Source organism: Typha angustifolia, chromosome 1 (genome assembly GCF_048772165.1).
Source record: "Typha angustifolia cultivar Huaian chromosome 1, ASM4877216v1, whole genome shotgun sequence".
Taxonomy (NCBI): domain Eukaryota; kingdom Viridiplantae; phylum Streptophyta; class Magnoliopsida; order Poales; family Typhaceae; genus Typha; species Typha angustifolia.
In genome coordinates this window covers 10,919,928-10,939,167 of record NC_133239.1, presented here as the reverse complement: position 1 = coordinate 10,939,167, position 19,240 = coordinate 10,919,928, and the positions used below count along the sequence as shown (strand labels likewise).

Genomic DNA, 19,240 nt, shown 5'->3' with positions numbered 1-19,240 from the left:
GAGTGGGGGGAAGAGAAGAAAAGAGGAGGTGGACGTTGAGAAATGCTATGGACAACCCAAAGCACAATCACATTTTAATTTATGTTGATAGATTTTTCATGTGGAAATTACTTTTTCTAAGTGTGTGTTTGTTTATTTATTTATTTATTTATGTCTGGGATATGTTTCTCTTTGTATAAATTCTTATTCGTTAGGCATTATATATACAAACATAATAGTCTTTTGTCTAATATGTTCCATCTTGAGACGAGATTCTCCACATTTTGGAATCACAAGAAAAAGGAAGTTTACCCACTTCCAAGGTCAAACTCTATTTATATCCAGGTGCGTGAGGCACATCAAAAGAAAGTTCAAAAACAAAATTTGCCACTCTTTTGGTGATTTAGAACCAGTTATTTATCTTGTACTAACCTTCTCTCGAAGCATATAAGGTGAAAGATTTGCCAACTTTGAACTGCAAATGTATTATTAATAGTGCACTCTTCTCAAATTTCTGATCAATTTCAGGTGACTGATACCATCACTTTAGAGAAGATGTTATGGGGGCATTTAAATCTCTATGGAACATCTATATCTGAGCCAAAACTGTTACTTTATGTGAGTGAGAGTTGGTTAGGGTATCTCTTTGTTCTTAAGATTTCCAGAGTCCATTCAGGAAATACCCTCACACCAAAAATCCTTTAAGAATTAAAAAAGAGAAGCAACCTCTTCTCACCAATCTTCGTTTCCTTCCCAGATTTACTCCTGCCGCCTTCCGAAATGCAATATTAATGGTATCACACAATTTCCCTGAGGGCTGAGAGCAAAGTTAAAATGTGATTTTGTTGATCTTCATTGTGTGTGTGTGTGTGTTTTTTAAAACCCTGGAGATGTTTTCGATATTGGGGAGCAAGGCCAGGTTTTGTTATAATTTAACTGCAAAGTCTTGCTCATTTGCCCGCCGGTACAAAAGGGTTGAAGCTTCCACCCTGTTAATAACACCAAAAGATGTTTATCTACCGCAGCGCTGGATGAATGGGAGCAAAAGTACTGTTTAGTAGAACATATGATAATCTAAGATTTTCACCAATAAGTAGCTCTTACCATCCGGGGTGGACGACAAATCTTCCTGTAGACAAAGCCCAATTGACCTGGAACGGATAGGAAAGATGATCGTTTCAGTACAGGGATCACTTTCCTTCGTTAGATTGGAGGAATAAAGTATACCTTGTCAGTCCCTAGAGAGTTGGCAACAACATGAGTGACCTGTTCATCGATTTGGGTTGTGCAGACTGCACCAAACTGTTCAGCAGCCTGCCACAATGGGTGTAAATGGGGATTCGATTCCCCAACTGGGAAGATCCTGCTGAAAACAATTCGACACCCTCCTAGGATCTTCCTTTGCTCGGCTGCGAGTATGTTCCTTACATCCACATCATTGAGAGAGCGATGAGAAAAGAAGTTCTGGTGGATTCGCTCGATAACCTGCTTGAAGACATCAAAAAGATCAGCAAACCCGAAATATTATCTATTTATCTTTGACACCATCGCTGATGAGAAGCAAGTCCCTACCGCCAGTGAGGAAGCAAGAGTACCATCTTCAGGTCTCTCATCATGATCGATTTCAAGAAGTGAAGGACCATGAAGACCAAATTGGCGTCTACTACATGGAAAGTAAGTGTATCTACAAGTGATACGACATTGCATCAATTAGGAAAAATGCTTTTCAGGTAGGAAAAAAAGGAGATAGAAGAAAGAAAATGAAATAAGTGTAGCTCATGGATACCTTTCAACAACAATCAAATTAAGCTTGTTATGTGGCCAGACCCTCACAGAGTCATCAATGATGACAACTGCTGATTCCATCCCTAAAACCCCATCAAGGTCCTTGCTTTTGGGTACCCTTTCATCACCATCAAATGGTTCACAATCATCTCCTTTTGAAGTAACTCTTCCAGCAAACAAAGTCCCAGTTGGATCAAGCACTTTTGCCATCTCAGTAGCATATAACTTGTTTCCCATGGTATAGAGATGCAGTTCATATAGCTTACTAGCCTACAACAAGGGTATTATCAACCTTAAGTAACCAAAAATATGATGCAGCTAACTCAGAATACAAGAGCATGATATATAGTATTAACCTTCTCCAGAAAGTTCCAAATTCCTGGCCTCAACTTGGTCCACATCCCCATATGCTGGAAACGGAAAAGATGCCGTTGTGGCTTCTCTCGGTCTTGCTCTTCTTTCTTTCTCAAAATCTCTTCATGAATCAGATCTATTTCTGCAAACTACAGATGAAGAAATAAGATGCAATAAGTAACTTCATCCTTTCACATAAACTGTAATGGTCATTTACAAGAATCTATAGCAGGACAAACATGACACCTTGGCTGAATTAAGAAGAGTGTGATCCAAGTCGAGGACTAGACTAAGTTTTCGGGCAGCGAACATCTTATTCTGCTCTGTTATCCTTTTTGCACGCTCTCTTTGAATAGCAGCTTTCTGTTGGTCGTCATATCCATCCAACAGATGGTCTACATCTCCCCATGGGTTCACTGATTGTGACGTACTTGTCGTGACTCCTTCTGGGGCCACACCAGATGCATTCTTCGGTTCATGCAACTCTACTACACCAGGCCCAGCGTCTACCTTGTTCATGATACTTGGAGCTGGTTGGGAGATGTTCTGAGGAACTACTTGGAGCGTAGATATCATTTGTGAACTAGACACTTTATCCACAACATTCTTCATGTTCTTTGAGAATTGTTGAGCCATATCTGTTATGGTGATAGATTGAGGGGGCAATCCACTCGGCTGTGCCTGCTCCCCTTGCTCTCGGACTGTTAAATTGTCTCTGTTGCTCTGCAGATCCAATAAGGGGGTTCCATTTTCTTTAGTCTGCTCAGAACATTGAATATCATTCTTCTGAGCAATATTAGTATGGAGAATGCGGCGGGGGTCACGAGGTTTCATACGGATTCTCCCAGTATCATTCTGAAGATATTAGATAGAAAAGAAAATCTATCATTTAATATTAAGGCATGAAATTTTACAACTAATTTTAAAAAGGAAAGCATTTATAATTTGAACACAAGATTTGCAAAATTTAAAGATGCATCATGTGATTTTGTTGAACTTCTCAGACATCAAACAGTACATTATGATGCATCAAATAGATGACAATCTCCATAACAAAGAGCCGGAAAAGAAATCTAAACTAAGAAGCAAGAGAAAAGAAGCATTTTAGTTGAGTGTGCCTCTTAAATTAATTTGTCGACCAATACACTGAAGTAGGCAAATCACGTAACCATGCCATGAAGGAAAATAATGGATTCATGATCTTCTGATGTGCTAAAGTTATCTTCTATGCATGATTCAATGGCCTTGGTAGACAGAATAAGAGAACACTAAACAGATCAGATTAGTGGTAATCAAACTATTAACCATTGAAGGATATCTGTAAAATCTAAGTAATCTCTGAATAGAGCCTCACCATGCTAGCCCTTTGGGCAGTGATTTGAATTCTTGCAGCCGGATTCTGCACAACTTTTGCAGACTCTGCTGGCAGCCCATTTGCTGACAGAACTGTTCCAGGTGTTACACTGACAACTGTAGTATTTGTCATGTCAACAGCTGAAGCAGTACTTTTCTGTTGAGATTCTATGGCTACTCTCTTTTGTTCCATTTGAATTAACTGCATAAGCATTGTTGGATTTACAGCTATATTTTTCAATAAAGAAGGCAAAGAAGAAATAGCAGGAGCTGAGGTACTTGCTGCATCCTGCACAATTTCACCATTTGGACTGCTGTAGTTTAAGTTACTATTCAGTCGTATGTGGGAACCTTTGTCTCCATTTCCGATCCTCCCAACCTCAACTTTACTATGTCCATTTAAATGAACTCCATTGCCTGGATGAGAGGCTGCGCTACCATCTTCCAACCATCCACCTCTTCCAGAGGTCATCTGCACATCTCTAGCATTTACAGCATTCTTTTGTTTTTTCAAAGCATGATCATCAGGTAGAAGTTCATTCACTGGCTTGTGCTTCCTCGAGTTCATTGTTATTTCAGCAATCCCATCTTTAGAGATGTTTAAGTCCCTAGATATCCTGTGTTGGTTTGGGACAAAAGCGCCTCCTATTTCAGAGTTTACAAACCTAAGCCTTGGGTCTCTGCTCTTTGATGCAAGCTTTACACCTGGATTTGGCCCTGGAACCAACTGAGTCACCACGTTAACAGGAGCTTGTTGATGCCCCCTCAAGTTATCCACATAGGCGCTAGTGCAACTAGACCTAACAACATGCATCGAACTCATTGTATTCACATGAGTCACATCATCGGCAACCACGGAACTAGATACTTCCATATCTGGATCATCATCATTATGAGACTCCTCAGAGGGAGTAGGGCTTGGGAGCTGATTACTTGGAAAAGTATAACTTCTGCCATATTTCTGCTGATAGGATGAAACAGCTTTAACAGCATCTGTGACGTATGGCTGCATTACAGTAGGTTTGTGATCCATGTTCTTGCGAGCTACCGGCTGAGTGGACACAGCTGCTCCAGTTCCAAAACCAACAGGCTTTGGTACAGGCAATGGTGGTGGGTTTTCCCTTGTGGGTGATGGGAGGCTACTTTCATCATAATCCGCATGAAGATCCAGCAGTGGGCTAACACCTTTGTTTCTCAATGCGTTTGCTAGTTCTAAATTTGGAAAACAAGCATTTGGATAGTTGTAGTGAAGAGAGTTAACTCTGCTTTGTTCTGAAAGAGGTTTCTCCGAGGAAACTAAAACACAAGAAGATATACCAGGGCTTTCAGCCATATTGGAAAGCCTATCCGTAGTGCCTCCACTGCCAGTAGGTAGCTCTTTCACATTATTGCCATCCTCAAAAACCAATAGTTTCACAATTTTATCTAGCTGTTACAAAAGAATATAGACACTAAGATTCTCCTAACCACCATGATTGACATCAACATCAACTCTGGAAAGAGTACAGACCTCAGTTATTTGCTCAGGTGACAACAGCCTATAGTATTGGTTCTTTATGTGGATCAACAACCTACAAAAGATCGAATACATCAAGTTTAATGTAAATAATCTCTGCAGAATAAATAGGAAGGACCATATCTAATAAAAATTGAACATGAAACTAAACCTTAAGAATAATTCCTTATTCTGCTCCCTTTTCTGCAATTTACCGGAACTAAGTACCTGCCATTAAGACCAAAGTATACCTTTTTTCATATAGAAGGTCACACTTAAAGCACTATCGGGACTAGGGAAATGCTGAGAAGTCAGATGATCTTACAGAATTAACTGTTTCAATTCCCAGAAAGGCCTGCTGCACTAAAGCATCAAGCACAGGAATGGGACTCCCAGTATCCAAAAACATTGGCTTCAAGCTCTCAAATGTCTTACGCAATCGTGCACAAGCATCTTCAAAGGATCTACCATAAGAGGGAAAGAATCAGTAAAGATACCAATTATGCTTCAAGAAAATCTCCTAGAAGACTACCAGACCTCATTCATATTACTCCAAGTTACCATTTTTATCAAAATTATTGTTCCAAAAATTCAATCTTTTAAAGTCAATTGATTTCAAAGATTTAATCATTAGCTTCCAATTAATGTTCTTTTTCTGTATCTGTTGTTCTACAATGCGCAAAGCTTACGTCTCTGCTTCTTCCATTGTAATGCTCTCCAACTCCTCCAAAATCAAACCAACATGTCTATCAAAATCCCCAATCTCTTCTGACTCCGTTGCATCTGATTCCCTCTCTTCAGTTTCCTTCTCTGGTACATCAGGTTCCAGATCGACGGTTTCACCTGCCACCGCCTGTTCCGACCCCAAACCAATCTCCCCTTCCTCTAACTCCCCTTCCTCCTTCTCCATACCACCAGTCGACTCCTCCTCAGTGTTGTCCTCTATGACCTCATCGCAATCTTCCGTCTGTGGATCGGACGAGCTCATCGGCTTCAAATCCAGCCCGAGAGGCTTGTTCTGCACGGCCTGTGCCCAGGCGAAGCTGTACAAATTCGTGGTGTAGCCCCGGGACATGGGATACCCCATCCAAACGCTAGATCTAGGCGACTTGAAATCCTCGGCAGAGATCTCCTCCAGCGACGCCGAGGACTCGCCGTCGGAGACCTCCCCCTCGTCCGCCTCCGCCGCCGCCGCAGCGCGCGAACGGTTCTTCGCCATTATCCGCGCTAGGGTTTCCTTGTCGCTAGGGTTCAAGAAGTGCCGACTGGGTACAGCGACGCGCATAAGACCACGGAGTCGTGAATCCGGCGATCTCCGGCAAGTAAATCCGGCAGTATCGGAACGATCCTAACCACTGTTTCTAGGGTTCCGAGATCGGAAAGCCTACCGACCGATTTGGGGGGGAGGGGGGGGGGGGGGGGGGGGGGGGGTTATACACCGCCGTTCTCGGCGATATCGACCTCGTTGTAAAGAGCTCGAGGAGACGAATCGATCAAAGGGGATACCGATCCGTGGAAATCCAGCAGTTCCTGGCGAATCCCCCAAAACGATCGCTCTGGATCTAGCTCGAGGTGTTGTCGGCGAAGGCGAGAGGGAGGGGAGGCCGAAGCGAGCGAGACGATTGGGAAAGGACTAGGAGAGCTCGTGCGGGCGACTTGGATATATTTAAAGGCTTAGAGTTTAAATCCGAACCGTACACGTCATCCGGCACGTCATCCTCCCGGTTCTATTGGTCATTTAACTGGATTGGGTCGGATTGGGTTCGTCCACTTAAATTCTCGGGTCCAGTTGTCAACCCGTCCTCGCCTAAATAGATCGAGTCCGGAATAAATTAGATGAATAAATTAATAATCGCATAAAAGATCGGCAGATGTTAGTAAATTTTTTACATAATTACCACTGATATTTCTCTAAATATCATAATTGCCACTTGCCACCAAAAATATTTAACCACGGACATAACACTTAATACTAGGAGATAAACTTTAATTTAAGTTTGAATCTCTATCTTACTAACACTGAATTTAAATTAAGAATTAATTTTTTTAATTTAATATTGAATGCATATATTTTTTTTTTATTGTCGATATGTATCGAGTGCTCACATTATTATAAATTAAAAGTTAAATGCAAATATATTGCGAAAGTCTCCAATTAAGGAGATAGAATTTAATTAAGATTTCATCAAATTAACAATAAAAATATATAAACACTCTTATTATGATTACATATATTACTCTTAATTAAGATCATGTATGCCCCTTTGTCATGTACATTACCGAGATAATATAATTATCAAAAAATAGCGTAAAGGGTATATATGCAAAAATCAACTTAAAAAAGGTATACATATAAATAAGATGCTTCGGAAGAGAGAAAAAAAAAGTAAATATTAACCATTAAATTTGTCACTTATTACTTCTTTAGGACAATAACTGAACATTTGATGAAAAATTAAATATGATTAATCACACTCTTAATTTTGTTAAAACTGATAATAATATCATACAACTACATGCAATTTTATGTTAGAAAAGAAACCCAAAGCCTAATGATATATATCCTAAACCTTGAATGAGTGTATTCAGAATGTGCTCATAAATTTTTCAGACTGAACAATCTGCAGTCCAGCAAGGGCTAGAAATTAAGGCGAACCGTTCTCGAGCTAATACTGTATATGATCATCCTTCAGATGTTCCTGCAAAACTAGCTAAAGTTGATACTTGATAGTAGAACAAAAATGATACAGTCTCAATCAATCAGGGATATATGCCCTCTGAAAATCTGAAACATTAAAGTTCCTGTCAAAAATAGTTCCTACATAATGATTCTCCAAAATCTGTTCAAATTCTGAAAGAAAGATGAACCATGACCAATGCCAATCACTACTGAAGAAATCTGAAACTCTAGATCCCTCTTCTCGAATTTATTATCGCGTTAAGCTGCCCCAGCTTTCTGCTGAACCAGTTTTTCGATCAGGTCTGCAGCTTCCTGCACTGTTGAGATACTCTGGGAATTGTCTTCCTCCACAGTGATGCCGAATTCTTCCTCCAGACCCATCACTATCTCTACCTGTCAAAGTAAAATGACAACAAGATTATGAATTTGGAGTACTAGAAATTAATGCCTTTATGACAAAGAGGTGGCAATCCAGGTTTAGCAGAAAATACCGTGTCTAAGGAATCGGCACCGAGTCCAGAAAACGTCGACTGAGGTGTCAGAGAAATATCATCAGTCAATGCCAATTGTTTCTTGACAACCGCCATGACTTTGTTCACCGTCTCTGGTGTGGCCTGTAAGAGGCAACTACAGCAATGAGTTGCATTGACATACCTTCTCCTGATTCATTCATGAGTTAAATTTGCAGGAAGAATAAGGAACTAGCAATATCCTTGGAATAAAGAAGAGTATACCTCAGACGAAGCACGAACGCGTAAAGATCTCAATGAGGGAAAGCTACTAGTTCTCGTGCCAAATGAGAACTTTACGCTGGAAATTTTGTTACTCGTCTGCAATTGTTAAAGTGGCGAAACCACAAATCGGTGAGTACATTAATTTTTGGGCTTCCAAGATTGAAACCGTGGCAGGACTAAAGAATATTGAGGAATTATTAAGCTCAAACACAGAACTTTTTTCATAAAAGACAGTAACTGAACTCAATTTACATATTAGTAGTAATATGTACAATTACAAGTAGTTCTTCCACTCATCAGTGATATGTAACGTTTTATGTGGACTGACAAAATTATCAATTAACTGACTTCTCTCCACTGAATGTTTAATCATCATATTGTCAAAGGTTTTATTAGCAAATTTAAGATGCATATGGAATCAACACCCTTCATACATTGCAAACCATCATCAGAATTCAGTCAGTAGAATAACATAATGATACTTAAATACTGAATGCACCATAATCAGATCCCAATAAAGATCATGTGGTAGAGCTTATAGTTTCTTGTTCTGGCTATGTAATAGTTATGCTCACAATTGTCCACAATAGGCTTCTCTTCTCATGTAAATGATGAGAACTAGCTTCCTCATCAACTCTTGCAATGTATTTGGACATGGAAATCAAGAAAGCTACCTTTTTATTTTTTATGAACATTACAATCCAACATGTCAAATGGAGTCCATTTGATGATTAAACATCTCCCCCTCTGGAAAACTTTACATCCAGCATTCACTGGTAGGACTCCATTTTCTTTGAAACATGAACAGAATAAACTTAAACTGCAATCAACTATACAATCAATACAAAACTTGTGACTTTTTAAAAAGCTCATACTTTTCTTTTTGGGAAGCAATCACTAGTAGAAGTCTCTACTGAGGCTTCAGTAGTAAAAAAAGGAAGGCACTTTCCTGGCCAAAATACAACCTTTAGGCCTTCACAACAGTCTAATGATCCACAGAGTTTCCATCTAGGTTGCAAATTCGATAAAATCAAGAACAAGAAAAGGGAAAAAAAATCCAAAAAAAAATTCAATCTTTCTATACTTGGTCGAAAGAAGGGATGAAGAGAGGAGTGTTACCTTGAAGCAGCTTGTTGGGTTGATGGAGTATCCGAACCTAAGGGAGGTGGCAGAGAGGGAAGCCATTGATAAGAGTAAGAGAGCAGAGGAAGGAGATGGAAGAAGAAGGTGTGATGTTTCTGGATTAGGTTGGGAAGGGAGTTCCCATTTTGTAGTCCAGAGTGGCGGCATGCTATCCACCCAATCAACAAAATTTTATCTAATTTGTGGATCCCACCTAAAACCTGAGGAGCTGATTGGTCCATAAAGTGATCCAAGCATTTTCTTCCTTGAGAAAATTTAATAAATTCAGTTTTATTTGCTCTGTGATAATTAATTTAAGGGTTATTTGTGTGGTCTTAACTAGAGTGAAATCTTTATTTTTTTAAATATATTTGATCGAATTTGAAGATCATTATTAGAAACAGAGTTTTAAGAAGATTTAATAAGTTTTTCAAAGGATCTAAGATAATACTAATAAAATTTTAGACGAGAAAGATATAATAAAAATATATATTATATTTTTATCATCTGATCGATATTATTTTAAATATATTAAAAAAATATGATTCTATACAACTTTGTCTCAAATGATAATTTTAAAATAAAAATAAAATAATTAACAAAAAAAATATTTTTTAATTTTTATGAAATTATTATAAATTTGATTCGATACGAAGTAAAGTGATGGAATAGATATAAGTGGCAAATTAGTAATTAAATTAGTGTGTACGATATTAAATATAATTTTAATAAATAATATTTATATTTTAATAGGATTTATGTTTAGATTTTATTTTAGAATAATGAGTTGTATTTACAATAAAAAATTTATTTATGAAGTTAAATGGGGTTAATATTGCTCACGATTGGTTATTAAAATAATAATAATAATAATAATAATAACAATAATAATAATAATATTTCGCGCCACTCCGGCAATGTATGTAGTGAATCAAATTCGTCTCTTTCTCTTCCCGCCTTCAATTCCCATCCTTAGTCGAAACTTACGGTCAAAATCCCCAGTTCCAATTCCTCCCTGAACTTCTCCGAAATGGGTCGTCTTCAAAATCGCTAAATTGAAGGGAAGCAACCCCCAGTTCGGACGCTATGCTCCGGATTTCCCAACTCGTGCGACCCAAATGGTCAATTTTTTCACTCACTCATCAACCAAATCCTTTGATTAGCTTCTTTCGATGCAGTTATTCAGCAAATGCTGCATTGTTGTGGTTAGAGGAAGAGATTAATGCTCTCTCGCTGTTCAAGTTCGATTCTTTTACTTATGCCGAAGCATTGAAAGATTGCATCGGCACTGGGGATCAAAATAGAGGGAGAGCAGTTCACTGTCATGCCATTAAGCGTGGTGGGCGTTTGGATTTGTTCTGCCAGAACATTCTTCTCAACATGTATGTAAAATTTGGTCTCATGATAGATGCCCGCAAGTTGTTTGGAGAAATGAGTGACAGAAATGTGGTTTCTTTTGTTACCTTGATTCAGGGTCATATGGAGTGCGGCGATTTTGACGAGGCGTTTAAGCTTTTTGTTAGGCTTCACAGGGAGGGTTATGATCTTAATCAATTTGTTTTCACAACAGTTCTAAAGCTATTTGTGATTATGGAGCTGCCTGAGCTTAGTGAATGTGTGCATGCGTGCATTTATAAGCTCGGCCACGAATCCAATGCATTTGTGGGTTCTTCCTTGATTGATGCTTACTCACTCTGTGGGCTTGTTAGTTATGCAAGGCAGGTGTTTGATGGGATTGTTGGAAAGGATATTGTCGCTTGGACAGGGATGGTGTCTTGCTATGCTGAGAATGATTGTTCAGAGAATGCATTGCAACTCTTTTCTAGAATGAGGAAAGTTGGTTTGATGCCTAACAATTTTACTCTTACTAGTGTGCTCAAGGCTTCCGTTTCCTTGTCATCACCAAAATTAGGCAAGAGCATCCATGGGTGCTCGATAAAAAATTATTATGAAACTGACCCCTATGTTGGTGGTGCTCTTCTTGATATGTATGCAAAATGTGGGGACATTGAGGATGCTCGCTTGGTGTTTGAGATGGTTCCTCATTATGATGTGATACTTTGGAGCTTCATGATAGCCCGTTATGCACAGAGCAATCAGAATGAGCAGGCTTTGGAGCTTTTCTGCAGAATGATGCGATCTTCAGTAGTTCCTAATGAATTTAGTCTTTCAAGTGTTCTACAAGCTTGCGCAAGTACAGCAAATTTAGAAGTGGGTCAGCAAGTCCACAGCCATGCTATCAAGATAGGTTATGACTCGGAAATATTTGTTGCAAATGCACTAATCGATGTTTATGCTAAGTGCGGGGACATGGAAACCTCACTGAGGATTTTTTCAGATTTGTCAAATAGCAATGAGGTGACTTGGAACACAGTGATCGTTGGGTATGTCCAGTTAGGTTTTGGTGAAGATGCTTTGAGGCTCTTTCGTGAAATGCTCATCTCTCATGTACCAGGAACTCAAGTCACATACTCTAGTGCACTTCGGGCTTGTGCAAGCATAGCAAATATCAGGCAAGCAAGTCAGATTCACTCTTTGATTGCTAAGACCACATTCAGTGATGATACTGTTGTTAGTAATTCTCTAGTTGATACATATGCCAAGTGTGGAAACATTAGAGAGGCTCGCAAGGTGTTTGACATGATTAAAGAACATGATGTGATTTCTTGGAATGCTATCATCTCAGGCTATGCTATCCATGGCCTAGCTGGGGATGCTTTAGGTCTGTTTACTAAGATGAATGGAACTATGATCAAACCGAATGATGTGACCTTTGTTGGTGTCCTATCAGTATGCAGCAACATAGGTTTGGTGAAGCAGGGTTTATCTATTTTTAATTCCATGACTCAGGATTACGGTATCAAACCGTGTATGGAGCATTACACTTGTATAGTTAGGCTTCTAGGACGTTCTGGCCGCCTCAACGATGCCATGAAGTTTATCGAAGAAATTCCATTGGAACCAACTGCTATGGTTTGGCGTGCATTGCTGAGTGCTTGTTTGGTCCATAAGAATGTTGAGATGGGGAAATTTTGTGCAGAGAAGGTGCTTGAGATTGAGCCACAAGATGAGACAACCTATATCTTATTATCAAATATGTATGCTGCAGCAGGAATTTGGGATGAAGTGGCCCTTGTGAGAAAATCCATGAGAAGCAAAGGAGTGAAAAAGGAGCCTGGCCTTAGCTGGATTGAGATCCAGGGAGAAATCCATTCTTTTTCAGTTGGAGATGCATCACATCCAGATATGCGTGTGATAAATGCAATGCTGGAATGGTTAAACATAAAGATAAATAGAGCAGGCTACATTCCTGATGGCAGTGTGGTGTTACACGAAATTGCAGAGGACCAAAAGACACGTTTTCTATGGGTACATAGTGAGAGGCTGGCCTTGGCATTGGGTCTTATAAGCATACCGCCTGGAAATCCTATTCGGATAATGAAGAACCTGCGTTTCTGCTTGGATTGTCATGCTGCATTCAAAATGATATCTAAAGTAGTTCAACGGGAAATCATTGTGAGAGACATTAACCGCTTTCATCATTTCGATGGTGGAATTTGCTCCTGTGGTGATTATTGGTAATACCACATTGTGATGCAGTGCTTATTTTGCTGTAGTATTAATTCATACTCTTGCCACAAGATCTGCAAAACAATATCTGTGGAGAATTGGGCATGATAAGCTTGTTCCCGGTGAGGCTCAACTTTTAAAATCTTTGAGAGCAAAAGTTTTCAACCAGCGCCTCTTCCTGCAATAGAACCAAGCTTTTCACCATGTACAAAATGCCTTGTCATCTTAAGAATAGGTAAAACATATGTTTTTTTATTTCTCTACTTGCCAATTTTATGCCATCACGTGGCCTTTTCTTCTACATATTTCCATCAGTGAAACTAACTTTTATTTGTACAAGACATTAATTTGCATTGTTCATTATTTGCCTGCTGTTGTGCTACATTTTCTTAACTGCATGACTTTGCATAGTCTGACGAGTATGCTGCTTAGTTTTCTTCACTTAATAATTTTATCTTGCTAAGGGTGTTACCCACTTTGCTTTGCAATAGTTTCTATATAGCAGCACGTCTGTACGTTTACTACACAAGCTGCTTGGCTACATATGACCTTTCTTAAGTTCATCTTATAAAGCAAGTGCCATTCATGTTTTTTATCTTCAACTCTTATTTTGAGAGGTGTCTTGACAGTTTACCACAACATATAAGAATGCATATAAGGAATAAATTTTTTAAAATTGAAAGTTATTTAAGATTCACTTGCAATCTACACTTTTCAGCGAGGAACTTCTGCACACAATGGAAAGACATTGCAATCAACTAAGCAGTACTTTTATGTTTATTTTTAATTCTTTTTATGTTCTTCCTTATATTCTCCAGTCCTACGATGGTTTTAAAATTTTCTTTTGTATTAATTGTAACTTTTAACACTAAGAATTGATAGGATTGAGGCCTGCTTTGCCTTAACGAAAGGGTACTATAGAAAATTTAACCCATATCTTTATTTATTTTGTGAATTGATATCCGAAGAGAATGTGAGGCTTACACCTTGTCGGCATGTGACCTTAATCCTTGTCTTCCATGCCATGCTATGAGTAATCATGATGCATCATGTTGTCTTAGTATCAAAATTGATTGTGCAAATGAAGGGCTTAAGATGTTTGAAGGCCTCAGAAGTTTGTCTATTGAGTATCTTTGTACCAGCATTCTCTGCAGTAGCCATGATCTTCCCTCACAGGTCATCTCGACTTGACATCTATGTTAGGATAGGATTGGATATATGCCAAAATTGTATACTTTGCATCCAGTAGTTACTAATTTACTATAGTCTAAATTTAATGAGAGAAATTAAGAGAACCCTAAAGAAAAGGAAGAAGAGATGGGAGGGGACTAGAGAAGTCGGTAGGGAGGTGGTATTTCCAACAGGAAGATGTCTTTTCTCATTCAAGTATTACACTATTACTCTTAATTGTAATATTTGTCTTTTGATATCCCATTAAAGGAGAAATGGTTGACATCAAAGTGGTCTTGATGAAACAAAAACATTCTTAGATTGACCTATTGCCCTAGGAGGACTCTTTCAAACAAACTATCTGAAAGAGGTAATTGAGTGGCGCTTGGAAATTCATATTTGTAATCAAAACCAGTTTATAACCATCTAGGACTCTAGGTATTAACTTTGAGGAACTCTAATCTAGCTAAGATAACAAAAATGTTCCCTAGTTTCAGCCCTCAAATAATCCTGAATTTGTTATTTCATTGAAAAATAGATGTATATTTCTATATTGTTCCAGACACTCTTTGAAAATTTTGAGGGCGTAATGATTTTTTCATAATTACTGCAGGAATCAGGCACAATTTCATGCAACTATATTGTGTGTACAACCAGATGTAAAGAGAGTCAGATACCTGAATATACTTGCATGATATCAATTGCAATTTGCAAACATCATTGTACTCTCAGCTCTTCAGGTGATGCCCCTTTATTTAGGAGCAAAGAGTTTGATTTTTCTTGTCATCCAGGATACCTATATATGTGTGTATATATATAGTGAAAATTTTCCATTAACTTCTGTTCTTTAAGTCAAAATTTATTTGGAAGTTAGTCATGTTTCTCTTCCCTCTGAGTTTTCTCTTCTATTAATTGAGCAGGTCTATCCTCTAAATGGTAGGAACTTATATAGTTACATATAACATGTTATTTATATATATTTTACCATAAGTTAACTGATTAAGAATGAGAGTCAGAGTCCTGCTTTTGGCATTCAATATGTTTGGTTTGGTAAGTTATAAGGCATCCGTACCTTCAGTTCAGAGAGTTAAAAGGAATCAGTACTTTCTGTTGGACTGTCCTTACATATCCTTCTAGATAGGTCGTTCCCGAAGCTACTTATTTAAGAAAGTTTCAATATAATTTTATCTGTTAGGAAGACTTATACGTCTTTTCTAGTAAGTCAACAAATGGCAATCTGTAATCTTGAAAGGGGCCAAACTAGGTTTAATTTTTGATGAAATGGAACTTTCTTTTATTGGTACTAATTTTATGTTCCTTGCTGTCTTCCCATATCTACATCCCAAATGAGCAGTTTCTGATCCTTTCCAGTTTCCATCTCCTACAGCAATTATTTCAAACTAAATATAGAGCAACCATAAATCTTGATAAATCAGATTTACATGATATTCTGTGACCTCAAATCCTCAGGTTTTGCTCCAATGGTGTCTACAATCATAGAATTGCCATGTTCTTCTGGGCATAGAATTCCAAATATGATTAATCTGCATTATTGCATCTCTAAGGTAATCATTGTTGTGAGCTTGACATTACAGGTCCCTTACACAAACCATACACATGGTAAGTCCATTTCCTGCTGTTCAATCCTTCAAAACAATTGGTTTTGGAACATCCGCTTCTGTTTGCCACAGCCTAATGTGTACGCAGCAGGTCCTCAACACAAACCATACACCCATGGTGAGCCCGTCAAAACAATGGATACAAGAAAATCCAGTTTTGTTTGACGCAACCTAAGTAAAAACTCCATTATATGTAGACTCCGCCTCTAACATTGAACTAATGTTCTTTCATTTTTTCGACTGATTCATCATTCTATTATAAAGCAATCTTTAATTTCTTATTTAAATATATGTATTAAAATCTACATTATAATATTTTATTATTAAATTATTTTTATAAATGACTCATTTATTAAAGATAAAGCAATAGACAAATATGAATATTATTCAACACATAATATGATTGAATACATTTATTAAAACTAATATAATTATGGGACACTTCATAATATGATTGAATAGTTTATAATATAATTGAATACTTAATAACATTCAACACATAATATTATATAATAATAGTTCAATAATTAAAATTAATATGTAATTAGTAAAATGACGAGAAGGATCAAAGACTTTTAAATGATTGATAAAAAAAAAAAAATCACATCAGCTTGGAGACCAGCATGGCAACCCATGCTGATGGTGGCACGACACTAATCTACCCCTAACACTACCACCGCTGTGCTCTTTTTCTTTTTCTCCACCGGGCTCTATCACTTTCCGCCCTCAGCCCCTCATCAATCAATTAGCCCCACCTTTACCGATGCCTAGACCCTTGTTACAAATAGAGTCCTAGTTGGACCATAATAAAACCTCAATGTCCTCTTCCCTTATATCGCAAGTTGTTGGAACAAGACCATTGCTTGGGAAGTAATACAATAAGTGACACTGTTCATGGGTGAATCAGATGTGTTTGTTTCAGTCATGAAATCAGAGCAGTTTCTAGCACTGCTCAGTGAAGTGAAGCCCTCTGATTATGGAAATGGCACACTGGAAGCAAGTGCTGATGCCTGAAGATTTTCTACATGAACTCAGCAAGTGAAGCATCTCCTGTAGAGAGGTTTATGGCTGCCATATCTTGAAGGGCAGATCATTAGGGCATGTGTTGGTTGTCAATTGTCATTTGCACTTAAGAACCATAATCTAGGATCCAGAATTGTTGTAAGATCAAAAACAGGAACATGAGTGAGAGGGAAAGCTACTTACTTTCTGTGGTGTATTTATTAGTCAGATTATCCTACTAAAAGAAATTGACAGTGAAAGTATTTTCCATGATGGTCTGGATTCTAAATTTTTCGGAAAGTATCTAGACTGACTAAAGCTTGCTTTGGAATCAAGATCTAGTATCATTGAAAAGCTATGTGGGTTGATATCTTGATGAATTTTTAACAATATATGATTGTTGTTTTTATCGTTATTTAGATCTTCAGTTTTACTGCAGTTTTGAGAAGAAGGCAAATCCCTAGATAAAGAGATTGTTATCTTTCTTCCTCGTTTTAGTATTTGCTACATCTAGATGACTTTCTGGAGGGATTTCTCTCGGGTGGTGTGATCCTAAACTACCACTAAGAAGATAGATTACTCCACTAATTGACTTGCCTTATAGCTTTCATATCAGGTTTCTCAAATGTTTGCTTTTAGTTTCATTAGAAATTCTCTACAATTCTCTGCAGGGTTGACTTTAGGTTGACTGCCAATTTTGAAATCTGTCAATTCTTTTGTAGTTGACTTATGATGATGATTAGTGTTCACTCTCATTGTTACAACACAATTTATCCTTTTAATGTATCACCAGGACATGAGAAAGGAAAAGATAGGAGCTGAAATCCTAAGAAGATGCCTTCAGCTATGCTGAATACCATTCATTGCAGGCTAGCAGAAGTTGGCTGTTCTCCACTACATCAGATGGCTAAAGTGAGTTCCCACCCTGGCTTTCGCCTACTCTTCTTTCTTTGTCTCAAGGCCCTTTCTGACCTTTGATGTCAGATAAACTTTGACGATTCAATCTTTATTGTTAGTCTGCTACAATGCTAGTTGACTCCTTGGCTCTTAGCTTTTTCAAGATTCTGAAGAGTCTTATTAAAGCTAGTTATCTGTATGGGCCAAGCTCTAGATACAAGTTTGAACCCAATCCAAGTCTTTGATTACCATATGGGCCAAGTTGTGATCCCTTGGTGATACAAGTTGCTCTTAAAACTTTTTTTTTTAATTTTTTTTTCCAACTCCATGCTCGCCCATATTACTGACACACTTGTTAGTGTTATGTACTGCCAGTACCTGCAGACTTTACAAACTCAAGCTTGTATGAGAAGAACAAAGAGAGAGTTTGGTTTGAGGTAGAAACTTATGAATACTACCATATGCAATACTATATGGCATTGTGTTGGTGAGTGTATTACAAAGTTGTTGAAAAAGTTATCATGACTTGCTCTGAAAGTATATATTCTGTGTATACAAATGCAGATATAGGTACATGAATACTAACATATGCATGGGCATGTATGATTTGCTCCATTTACTCTCTCTCTCCTCCTCTTTGAAATCTTGGGAAAGTGACAGGTCTTTTAGGATATGAAATGTCTTCTAACCTATGATGCAGTGGATAGTGGATGAGGGGTAAAGAAGCCTTTTTTGGCATGTTGGTATGGCTACTGACTAGTGGGCGGTGAGAAAGGTGGTATGAAGAAGAAAAGAAGTGATCATTCCAAGGTTCATACTTGCAAGAAAAGGTATGCCATCTTCCCCTTTTTATTCTCTCTACATCTCTTTCATAGTTGCATTGCATGTGTCCTCTTGATAGGTTCAAATTTAAAATAACAACAATAAGATAATAGAACAATAGAAAAGCTCTTTCATGTCCATACTCCTAGTTTTCACCATGACATGCTATGAAACAAACACCTACATTCCCATGAAAAGAATAGTTATGTTCCTTGATGTCAGCTAATGCACTTTAATTGTCTCTTATGTATTAAAACTATAAAAGTACTTGCACACACACACACACACAGAGGAGCAAACAAATAAGAACATGCATGAGTTCCCCTTTGCAAGGCACTGCCCCCCAAATATTCCATACCTTTTCCTTCCTCTCTTTCCATAATTCTAAGTTTCTAATTCCAACCATCACCACACCTCATAATGAAAGAGAAAGTATACTTTGAAGGAGTTAATTTATACTTTTCTTTTTCACTTCATCTACTCATCTAGATTATATATATATATATATATATATATATTAATATATACTATCTTGTGATGAAGAGAGAGCATCTATCCAAAAAGAGGGTATTCATGAATCACCCTTTCCCTAGTTTCTTCATATTATGTACTAACATGCTTGTGCATTTTATTTAACCTAATATGCCAATAAAACTTA

General features: G+C 37.8%; 3 protein-coding genes across 9 annotated transcripts; 1 reads left to right on the top strand and 2 right to left on the bottom strand.

The window, feature by feature from the left end:
• Positions 1–650: 650 nt before the first annotated feature.
• On the bottom strand, positions 651–6,608 carry LOC140758573 (RNA polymerase II C-terminal domain phosphatase-like 3). Of its 2 annotated transcripts, XM_073094780.1 has the most exons (13): positions 5,656–6,608; positions 5,292–5,430; positions 5,139–5,194; positions 4,982–5,042; positions 4,789–4,900; positions 3,473–4,683; positions 2,365–2,973; positions 2,121–2,267; positions 1,766–2,034; positions 1,552–1,663; positions 1,207–1,464; positions 1,084–1,130; positions 651–968 (listed from the first exon to the last, which is right to left on the bottom strand). In XM_073094780.1, the coding sequence occupies exons 1-13, from the start codon at positions 6,249–6,251 to the stop codon at positions 905–907; spliced, it is 3,681 nt and encodes a 1,226-aa protein (XP_072950881.1). In that variant the 5' UTR covers positions 6,252–6,608; the 3' UTR covers positions 651–904. The 2 variants fall into 2 exon arrangements, with proteins under 2 accessions (XP_072950881.1, XP_072950873.1); XM_073094772.1 differs by having other exon boundaries at positions 3,473–4,900.
• A 1,103-nt stretch (positions 6,609–7,711) lies between these two features.
• LOC140761006 (acyl carrier protein 4, chloroplastic-like) lies at positions 7,712–9,656 on the bottom strand. Its single transcript, XM_073098166.1, has 4 exons — positions 9,500–9,656; positions 8,381–8,476; positions 8,138–8,260; positions 7,712–8,039 (listed from the first exon to the last, which is right to left on the bottom strand). Exons 1-4 carry the CDS (start codon positions 9,563–9,565, stop codon positions 7,905–7,907), a joined length of 420 nt encoding a protein of 139 aa, XP_072954267.1. The 5' UTR covers positions 9,566–9,656; the 3' UTR covers positions 7,712–7,904.
• A 777-nt stretch (positions 9,657–10,433) lies between these two features.
• On the top strand, positions 10,434–19,025 carry LOC140766032 (putative pentatricopeptide repeat-containing protein At5g13230, mitochondrial). Of its 6 annotated transcripts, none has more exons than XM_073105697.1 (4): positions 10,434–13,307; positions 14,856–14,982; positions 17,657–17,775; positions 18,461–19,025. In XM_073105697.1, the coding sequence occupies exon 1, from the start codon at positions 10,589–10,591 to the stop codon at positions 13,082–13,084; it is 2,496 nt and encodes an 831-aa protein (XP_072961798.1). In that variant the 5' UTR covers positions 10,434–10,588; the 3' UTR covers positions 13,085–13,307; positions 14,856–14,982; positions 17,657–17,775; positions 18,461–19,025. The 6 variants fall into 6 exon arrangements, with proteins under 6 accessions (XP_072961798.1, XP_072961640.1, XP_072961722.1 ...); XM_073105539.1 differs by lacking the exon at positions 18,461–19,025 and adding an exon at positions 18,136–18,429; XM_073105621.1 differs by lacking the exon at positions 18,461–19,025 and adding an exon at positions 18,120–18,429.
• Positions 19,026–19,240: the final 215 nt, after the last annotated feature.

Excerpts from the sequence above, each read along its gene's own strand:
- LOC140758573 (XM_073094772.1), bottom strand. The coding sequence starts at position 6,251 with ATGCGCGTCGCTGTACCCAGTCGGCACTTCTTGAACCCTAGCGACAAG. Across the intron at positions 2,974-3,472 it reads CTGCCCAAAGGGCTAGCATG|AATGATACTGGGAGAATCCG; the intron begins GTGAGGCTCTAT and ends TAATATCTTCAG. Across the intron at positions 2,035-2,120 it reads TTTGGAACTTTCTGGAGAAG|GCTAGTAAGCTATATGAACT; the intron begins GTTAATACTATA and ends CCCTTGTTGTAG.
- LOC140766032 (XM_073105697.1), top strand. The coding sequence starts at position 10,589 with ATGCTCCGGATTTCCCAACTCGTGCGACCCAAATGGTCAATTTTTTCA.
- LOC140761006 (XM_073098166.1), bottom strand. The coding sequence starts at position 9,565 with ATGGCTTCCCTCTCTGCCACCTCCCTTAGGTTCGGATACTCCATCAAC. Across the intron at positions 8,477-9,499 it reads ACCCAACAAGCTGCTTCAAG|ACGAGTAACAAAATTTCCAG; the intron begins GTAACACTCCTC and ends TAACAATTGCAG. Across the intron at positions 8,261-8,380 it reads GCGTTCGTGCTTCGTCTGAG|GCCACACCAGAGACGGTGAA; the intron begins GTATACTCTTCT and ends TGCCTCTTACAG.